We start from the raw sequence: 9,488 nt of genomic DNA on the forward strand, positions 1-9,488 counted from the left end.
AGAGCAAGACTCTGTCTCAAAAAAAAAAAAGAAAAGAAAAAATAAGGCTTCTTCATGGGCTGCTGCGCAAGTCTTTGTTACATTTTGTGAAGCCCTTCCTTATGTTTATCGTGTCATCTCATCCAGACCTCAGTCATAAACACGCCCATCTGAACTTCTGATCCTCTTTTCCAGAAATGGGATGAGTCACCCAGTTCCTCAGCTTTCCTCTTTCAGAAGCCAGTGAGAGTGTGGCTAGAGGGGACTCTGCCCCGAGGGAACACAAGGCAGTGGCCTCTGACCCAGGCCGCCCTGTAGTACTCAGCTTTCCAGAACAAAGAGTTCCAGTTCCAGTAGGGGATGGGGACCTTCATTCATGACTGGGAGAGTTTCGAGAACTTCCTAAGAGGGCCCAGAAATTTCCCAGAGCTCTGAGCAAAGTGAGGAAGGGCATCCTTGCCCCAGAGGAGCCCACCAGTCGCCCCTAAAGAAAAAAGAGGCCACACAGGGATTCTGGCCTCACCCCCAGGGCCCTGTCCTGGGGATGCAGTCAGTTTGAGAAAGGGGCTGGAACTGGAGAGAGAAGGCTGCAGGAAAGCTCAATGTGCACCTTGAATTTTCTCTGGGCTTGCCTTGGGTCAGCCCTCAAACCTCACCCAGGCCCAGGCCGGGACTGGGGGCAGTGAGACTCGAACCCCGAGTGCACCTACACTGAGCTGGCCCTGAAGCTTCAGCATGAGCCCCACACTAGCCTCGCTCCTGTGCGGCACCTGCCTGTCTCTCCCAGGCGCCCTGCCCACCCAGTTGGGCTGGTTGGTGGCCACTCCCTCCCTGAGAGCAGTTTCTCACAGACACCAGCATCCCTCACCTGGCACTGCCAACCCTCAGACTCCAGGGCATTGTCCAGAATGGCGATAGTTGGGAGATAGCTCTGGAAAATAAATGGAGTTAAAAAATGACTAGCCAGGGCCAGTCACAGTGGCTGACGCCTGTAATCCCAGCACTTTGGGAGGCCAAGGTGGGCAGATCACCTGAGGTCAGGAGTTCACACCAGCCTGGCCAACATGGTGAAACCCCATCTCTACTAAAAATACAAAAATTAGCCAGGTGGGGTAGTGCATGCCTGTAATCTCAGCTACTTGGGAGGCTGAGGCAGGAGAACCGCTTGAACTCAAGAGGCAGCGGTTGCAGTGAGCCGAGATCATGCCACTGCACTCCAGCCTGGGCGACAAAGCGAGAATTCCATCTGAAAAAAAACAAAACAAAACAACCTCAAACAGGAAGTGGTCACATTCTACCCAGCACCATTCTAGAGTTCAGCATTTTTGCCAACAGCACGTTTTTCTTGTGTAGCCTCCATCCCTACTGCTGCAGTTGAAGGATACCCAGTACAACCTGTTCAACAAGAATGAAAACTGTTTCCATCTGCCCAGTTTTTTTTTTTTTTTAAGACAACGCTTTATTAAATAATCTCCTTATATAAAAGGTGTGCTTAGAAACCACGGCCATGTGGCTGGTCACCATCATGGCCCTGGTCAGCCTGGTGCAGTGTGACATCTGAGCAGCAGGGTTCCCACGTTCTGCTCTATGAGCAGACCATGCTGTCACAAGATCAGGCAACGTGAGCATCCCAACCCTGCAGACTTGTCCCACAGGGCAGGAGGCCTGGAGCTAGGGGTTGGAGGTGGCCCAGCACTCAAATCCCCAGAGGACAGCGAGGTTCCTTCTGGAATGGGCCTTGCAGCTGCCACATCACTGGACAGCTCCCCAGGACCCAGACTGCAGCCCACGCACACATATAGACAACGCTGACAGTTTCCATTCTGCCTCATGTGTCAAATGGTTCAGAAATACTGCTCTGCACTGTTACAGGAACACAGATTTGACATTTTAATAAAAACATAATATCTGCTGGGCACGGTGGCTCATGCCTGTAATCCCAGCACTTTGGGAGGCTGAGGCGGGCAGATCACCTGAGGCCGGGAGTTCAAGACCAATCTGACCAACATGGAGAAACCCCATCTCTACTAAAAATACTAAAAAATAGCCAGGCATGGTGGCACATGCCTGTAATACCAGCTACTTGGGAGGTTGAGGCAGGAAAATCTCTTGAACCCGGGAGGCAGAGCTTGCGGTGAGCTGAGATACTGCCATTACATTCCAGCCTGGACAACAAGAGTGAAACTCTGTCTCAAAATACACACACACACACACACACACAATGTCTACAAAAGGTGCTTAACATGGCCCTAGGATGGGGCTCTAGGCAGACTCAGCCCCAGGATCCCTAAAGGACGCATGAAGACAGAACCTGCTCCCTGACCACGTCCCTGGCCACTGCTGGATACCTTTCAGTTAAAAAAAAAAAAAAAGAAAAGAAAAGAAGTCTAGACTGTGACATTCCAAAACAACTCTGGACGTCACATGCCAATTTCCTGAACCCCTACTCTAAAAGTGAGTGTTTTGGTGGAGTGAGGAGAAAACACCGAATTCCCATGTCAGGAATTCCAGTTTCATTTCCTTTTTCTTTTTGCTTTTTTTTTTGAGAAGGAGTCTTTCTGTCTCACCCAGGCTGGAGTGCAGTGGTGTGATCTCAGCTCACTACAGTCTCCGCCTCCCGGGTTCAAGCAATTCTCCTGTCTCAGCCTCCAAGCAGCTAGGACTACAGGCATGTGCCACCACACCCGGCTAATTTTTGTATTTTTAGTAGAAACGGGGTTTCGCCATGTTGGCCAGCCTGGTCTCGAACTTCTGACCTCAGATGGTCCACCTGCCTCAGCCTCCCAAAGTGCTGGGATTTCAGGTGTGAGCCACTGCGCCTGGCCACTCCAGTTTCATTTTCAACAGGTGTAGACAGCCCAGCTCCTGAAAAAGACCAAGGGTTCAGGCAATGGCCAGGTATAAGACAGGGACAGATTGTAAGAATCTTATCACTGCCGAACGCGGTGATTCATGCTTGTAATCCCAGCAATTTGGGAGGCCGAGGCGGGTGGATCACCTGAGGTCGGGAGTTCGAGACCAGCGTGATCAAAATGGAGAACCTGCATCTCTACTAAAAATACAAAATTAGCTGGCCTTGGTGGCGCATGCCTGTAGTCCCAGCTACTTGGGAGGCTGAGGCAGGGGAATCACTTGAACCTGGGAGGCGGAGGTTGCGGTAAGCCGAAGTCGCACCATTGCACTCCAGCCTGGGCAACAAGAACAAAAACTCCGTGTCGAAAAAAAAAAATCTTATCACACTAAGTTCTTATTTCTGGATCCACCATTGGTTACGCCTGCACCCGGATACCACTTTTAGGTACAATGAAGAAGGGTCAGAACGTACAGAAAAACACACACATAATAACCAGGGCTGGGCATGGTGGCTCACGCCTGTAATCCCAGCACTTTGGGAGGCCGAGGCAGATCACAAGATCAGGAGTTAGAGACCAGTCTGGCCAACATGATGAAACCCCATCTCTACTAAAATACAAAAAATTAGCCGGGCATGGTGGCACACGCCTGTAATCCTAGCTACTCAGGAGCCTGGGGCAGGAGAATTGCTTGAACCTGAGAGGCGGAGGTTGCAGTGAGCTGAGATCATGCCATGGCACTCCAGCCTGGGCGACAGAGCAAGATTCCGTCCCCCCCAAAAAAAAAAACAACAGGGAGGAAGCCTGCATCAGAACCTTCCCCACATGACAAGCCCCTGCAGCACCCAGAGGGCGAGTCGGCAGAGGGGACAATGGGACAGGCTGCCCATGGCAGTGGCTGTTCATGGCGAGAGCACCTGGCCAAGGTAGTGAGAATGAGGACAAGAGCTGGGGCAGGTGAGTGGGCCTGGGATCCTGCTCACAGGGGCGGCATCGGCATCTGTGGACACATTTGGGAACCACAAAGCTTGTTCTCAAAAGTAAGTACACTTTGGCCAGGCGCGGTGGCTCACACCTGTAATTCTAGCATTTTGAGAGGCTGAGGTGGGTGGATCACTTGAGGTCAGGAATTTGAGACGAGCTCGGCCAACATGGCAAAACCCCGTCTCTACTAAAAATACGAAAATTAGCCAGGTATGGTGATGGGTGCCTATAATCCCAGCCGCTTGGGAGGCTGAGTTAGGAGAATTGCTAGAACCTGGGATTCGGAGGTTGCAGTGAGCTGAGATCATGCCACTTCACTCCACCCTGGGTGACAGAGCAAGACTCTTGTCTCAAAAAAAAAATAAATAAATAAATGCACTTGGACAAATGAACACCAGGCTACTTGCACAGGGTAAGAGAATTCATAAATATTAATTAAGGATCTATAACACACTTCCTTTTTTTTCCGGCAAATGGGAGTTTTTTATTATTTAATTTGCATGTAAGTGGAAAGAGTTCATTAGCTTCACAACAGGCACAATCAACAGTTAGGTAAAGCACTTTATTGTTGCAAAGCTTTAGAATATCGGCCTGGCATATTCTTGGCCTGCATGGCTGCTTTATTAAGACTTGAAAAGCTTCCTTGCTTCTTCTACAGATTTCGCATTTGTAGGAGGCTTCCTTGGGCTGCCAGGTTGCAGAAACTTCTTCACCGTGGGCAGGTTGCTGATTCTGGTTTTCAGGGCCTGCAGCAGAGGGAAGATGGAGATAAGGCTGGGGTCAAGCTCTTCCACAAAGTAGAGCAGTTCCATGAGCTGCATGTCAGCCCAGCTCAGCTTGTTGCCAACAAGGTAGTCTTGTTCATGGCTCTTTAACACTATTTCGAAGGCAGGGAAATAGCGATTTTTTGTTTTCTCTTGGATCAAGGCAATCTTGGCATCTTTTTCCTCAGGTCGGCATAAGGGCAGAAGAAGGATCATTTCATACAAATCTGCCATACCTTCTGTATACATATCAATCAGGGCTCTGTCCTTTATGTCTTTCCCATAGAGGTTGTATTTGCTGGCAATGTAGTTGAGAATGGCCGTGGTCTGCACCAGCTTCATCCTGTCAGTCTCAACCATTGGCACTTGCTGGAACATCAAATACCCATCATTTCTTAACTTTTCCAAATCTTCTGCAGATTCTAGAAATTTCTCTTCAAACTCCACTCCAGCTGCAGCCAAGAGCCACCAGATGGGCTCCATTCTGCCCCATGCATTGAAGTAGTGAAGCTTGGGCTTCCCCGCCATGACATCAGTCCTTGGTTTCTCTAATCAGTCCAGTGGGTCTCGGTTCAGCTCCTCAAGGCCCCCTTCTTGAATAATTAAAACTTGAAGGCCTTTTGGCCAGGTGCAGTGGCCAAAAACCCTGTAATCCCAGGGCTTTGGGAGGTTGAGGCAGGTGAATCACTTGAGCTCAGGAGTTCGAGACCAGTCTGTACCACATGGTAAGACTCCGTCTCTACTAAAAATTTAAATAAAAAATTAAATAAAAGTCTTTAGAGGCCAACTGTCCCTTCACAAAGGTTTGCAATTGAGAAATATAACTTTGTTCCTATTTCATCAAGTTTCTTCTTTAATGGCTGAATAGAAAGAAGCTTCAAGTAATAGAGAAGGCATCATTTGAGTGTGGCTGCCCTCTCCAGCTAACATGGTCTTCTGCGTGCTCTGTTCCTATGTCTTCCAAATCCTATGTTTGGAAGCTCCCCTCCCCACCCCGAAAGGACATTTTTGCCAGGAACCATCCTGACCTTAAAAAGGTGAGTGTGGGCCAGGAGTGGTGGTTCATGCCTGTAATCCCAGCATTTTGGGAGGCCAAGATGGGCAGATCACCTGAGGTGAGGAGTTTGAAACCAGCCTAGCCAACATGGTAAAACCCCATCTCTACTAAAAATACAAAAATTAGCCAGCTGTGGTAGTATGCGTCTATAATTCCAGCTACTTGGGAGGCTGAGGCAGGAGAATCACTTGAACCTGGGAGGTGGAGGTTGCAGTGAGCCAAGATCGCACCCCTGCACTGCATCCTGAGCGACAGAGCAAGACTCTGTCTCAAAAAAAAAAAGAGGGGGGGGGTTAGTGAGATACAGCCGGCTGGGCAGGAGAGTGAAGGTGAGGCCACAGAACGCTGCCCGGCCACCCCGGGCCAGCCTGACTGTGCTGCCGAGTGCCCAGAGGCTGCTGGCCCAGGGAGGCCGGCCCGCTCAACCCAGAGGGCACAGGGCAAGCCCTAAACACTGGGAGTGTCACCCTTGAAGACCCTGTGCCATGCATCTTGCTTCTCGGTGACCAGCCTGCTTGTTAAAGGAGCTAAACCTCAACATGGTAAGGGGCGAGAGTGGTGTGCAGCTGTGGGTGTGATGGACTTAAACTTCACTCCAGAAGCTACAAAGAACCCCAAATGTGCTTCAGGCTGGAGTCCTGCTGTGCCAGGTTGGTTGCAGAGCACCACCCCCACCAATCCCCTGAGCCAGGCCCACATCTGCCCCAGTTCTCTGGGTTGGGCCCTTCACCCCAGGACCCCAGCATCTTGAGCTATTACCACAGCTCCCAAGATCCAGGTCCATCAGCAGCTTCTGCAGCCAAGGATGGTGAGCCCTACCCCTAGAACTGGGGCAGGGCGTGGGGCATTTGTCACCTCAAGGGATGTCTTAGTCAGCTAAGTCTGCCATAACCAAACAGACTGGGTGGCTTAAGCATCAAGCGTTTATTTCTCACAGTTCTGGAGGCTGGAAGTCTGAGATCAGGGTGCCAGCACAATGAGGCTCTGGGGAGGGCTCTCTTTATGACTTGCAGACGGCCACCTTCTCACTGTGTTCTCACATGGCCTTTCCTCGGTGTATCACATAGAGAGAGCAAGCTCTCTGGTGTCTCTTCTTGTAAGGACACTGACCTCATCGTGGGGGCCCCACTCTCATGACCTCATTCAAACCTAATCACAGCCTAAAGTCCTTTTCTCCAAATACAATCCCACTGGGGATAAGGGCTTCAACACATGAGTTTTGGGGGATACAACTCAGTTCATAAGAAAGGGCAAGAAGGCCGGGCTTCATGATCTGCCTGCCTTGGCCTCCCAAAGTATTGGGATTACAGACAGGAGGCACAGCACCTGGCCCATCTCTAATAAAAATACAAAAATTAACCGAGTGTGGTGGCATGAGCCTGTAGTCCCAGCAACTTGTGAGGCTGAGGCAGGAGAATCGCTCAAACTCAGGAGGTGGAGGTTGCAGTGAGCCATGACAGCGCCACTGCACTCCAGCATGGACGACAGAGCAAGACTCTGTCTCAAAAAGAAAAAAAAAAAAAAATCAAAGTAAACTTCAGAGCAAGAAAATATCCAGGATAAAGAGGGACATTACAAAATGACAAAAGGGCCAATTCACCAAGGAGATAGAATAATCCTAAATGTGTACAAGTGTCCACATTCAAAATATGGGGAGCAAAAACTGAGAGAATTGTAATGAGAAATGGATGAACCTGTAATTATAGTTAGAGACTTTAACACTCCTCTCTCAGTAATTGATAGAACAAGTAGAAGGAAAATCACAAGGATATAAAATAATTGAGAAACACCATTAACCAACTGGATCTAATCAATGAATGTAGAACATTGCATCCAACAACAGCAGAATATACATTGTTTTGAAGTGCACATGAAACATTTACCACAGTAGACCATATCTTGTGTCGTAAAACAAACCTTAACAAACTTAGGATAATTGAAATCATATAAAATGTGTTCTTTAGGCTGGGCCCAGTGGCTCACGCCTGTAATCCCAGCACTCTGGGAGGCCAAGGCAGGTGAATCACCTAAGGTCAGGAGTTACAGACCAGCCTGGCCAACATGGCACAACCCCATCTCTACTAAAAATACAAGAATTATCTGGGTGTGGTGGCGGGCGCATGTAGTCCCAGCTACCAGGAGGCTAAGACAGGAGGATCGCCTGAACCCAGGAGGTGGAGGTTGCAGTGAGCCGAGATTGTGCCACTGCACTACAGCCTGGCAGCAAGAGTGAAATTCCATCTCAAAAAAAAAAAGAAAAAGAAAAAAAGAAAACGTCAATAAAGAAAATCAATGAGGCTGGGCGCCATGGCTCACGCCTGTAATCCTAGCACTTTGGGAGGCTGAGGTGGGTGGATCACCTGAGGTCAGGAGTTCAAGACCAGCCTGGCCATCATGGTGAAACCCCATCTTTAAAAAAAAATTAATTAATTAATTAATTAAAAATAAAATTAAAAAAATAAAAGAAAACAACAAAAATAAATAAATAAATAAATAAAAAGAAAATCAATGAAACTGAAAGCTAGTTTTTTGAAAAAATATCAGTAAAATTGATAAACCTCTAACCAAAGAAACAAAGAAAGACACAAATTGCCAATGTCAGGAACAAGAGTGGGTATCACAAAAGACACCATGGACATTAAAAAGGTAAAGACATACTATAAATAACTCTTATTTACATAAATTTGACAACTTACATGAAATGAACCAATTTCTTGAAAGACACAAACTACCCAAGAAGAAATATATAAGTGGAATAGTCCCATGTCTAATAAAGAAATTGAATTTATAGTTAAAAACCTTCCAACTGGCCGGGCGTGGTGGCTCAAGCCTGTAATCCCAGCATTTAGGGAGGCAGTTGTGAGCCATGGTGCCTGGCCCTAACAGTGTATTTTGGGGACCAAACTATTTTTAATTTTGGTGATGCCCAATTTACTGATTTTATCTTGTATGGATCAACTTTTGGACTCATGTCTAAGAACTTTTTTTTTTTTTATAAAGATGGGGTTTCACCATGTTGGCCAGGCTGATCTCGAACTCCTGACCTGAAGTGATCTGCCCACCTTGGCCTCCCAAAGTGCTGGGATTACAGGGAAGGGTGTGATAGAAATAGCAAGAGGGAGAGTTTAGAGATGATGGAGGCGCTCTGTATCCTGACTGTGGGTGGTGTTTACGCAGTCTGTGTATGTATTAAAATCAGAACTGTACAACCTCAAAAATTCAGTTTTACTCTATGTAAATTTTAAAAAATACAAGTTAAAAAAAATCTTGCCAGGTGTGCCTCTGTTTTCTCTCAGGTCCCTCACTGATCCAGTCACTATAAAGAGATTTGAAGGATAAATTAGGCAGAAGAAGGAGAAAGGTAAGAGTGTCTTTGACAGAAATTGCATGTAATCCACACCTGTAATCCCAGCACATTGGGAAGCCAAAGTGGGCAGATCACTTGAGATCAGGAGTTCAAGGCCAGTCTGGCCAACATGGTGAAACCCGGTCTCTACTAAAAACACAAAAATTAGTCAGGTGTGGTAGCTCATATCTGCAATCTCAGCTACTCCACAGACTGAGGCACGAGAATCGCTTGAACCTGGGAGGCGGAGGTTGCACTGAACTGAGATTGCACCACTGCACCCCAGCCTGGGAGACAGAGCAAGACTCTGCCTCCAAAAAAAAGAAAGAAAGAAAGAAATTGCATGTGCGAAAGCCAGGAAGTGAGAAAAAGATCAGAAGAATAAACGTGTCTCGGTGTGGCTAGTGTGAGACTGTGAAGGAAGGAGTAGTTTAAAAAAAAGTAGGGGCTGGGCACAGTGGCTCACTCCTGTAATCCGACTTTGGAAATAAAGGCCAAGGTGGGAT

The 9,488-nt window shown here is 47.8% G+C and overlaps 1 protein-coding gene across 1 annotated transcript; it reads right to left on the reverse strand.

Annotated features, from left to right (window-relative positions):
* Nucleotides 1–4,283: 4,283 nt before the first annotated feature.
* On the reverse strand, nt 4,284–5,128 carry LOC108294970 (glutathione S-transferase A3-like). Its single transcript, XM_037734402.1, has one exon. The coding sequence runs from the start codon at nt 5,105–5,107 to the stop codon at nt 4,439–4,441; it is 669 nt and encodes a 222-aa protein (XP_037590330.1). The 5' UTR covers nt 5,108–5,128; the 3' UTR covers nt 4,284–4,438.
* Nucleotides 5,129–9,488: the final 4,360 nt, after the last annotated feature.

The sequence above is a fragment of the Cebus imitator genome, unplaced genomic scaffold, assembly GCF_001604975.1.
Source record: "Cebus imitator isolate Cc_AM_T3 unplaced genomic scaffold, Cebus_imitator-1.0 Scaffold613, whole genome shotgun sequence".
Classification (NCBI taxonomy): domain Eukaryota; kingdom Metazoa; phylum Chordata; class Mammalia; order Primates; family Cebidae; genus Cebus; species Cebus imitator.

Coding starts and splice junctions, on each gene's coding strand:
- LOC108294970 (XM_037734402.1), bottom strand. CDS start 5,107: ATGGCGGGGAAGCCCAAGCTTCACTACTTCAATGCATGGGGCAGAATG.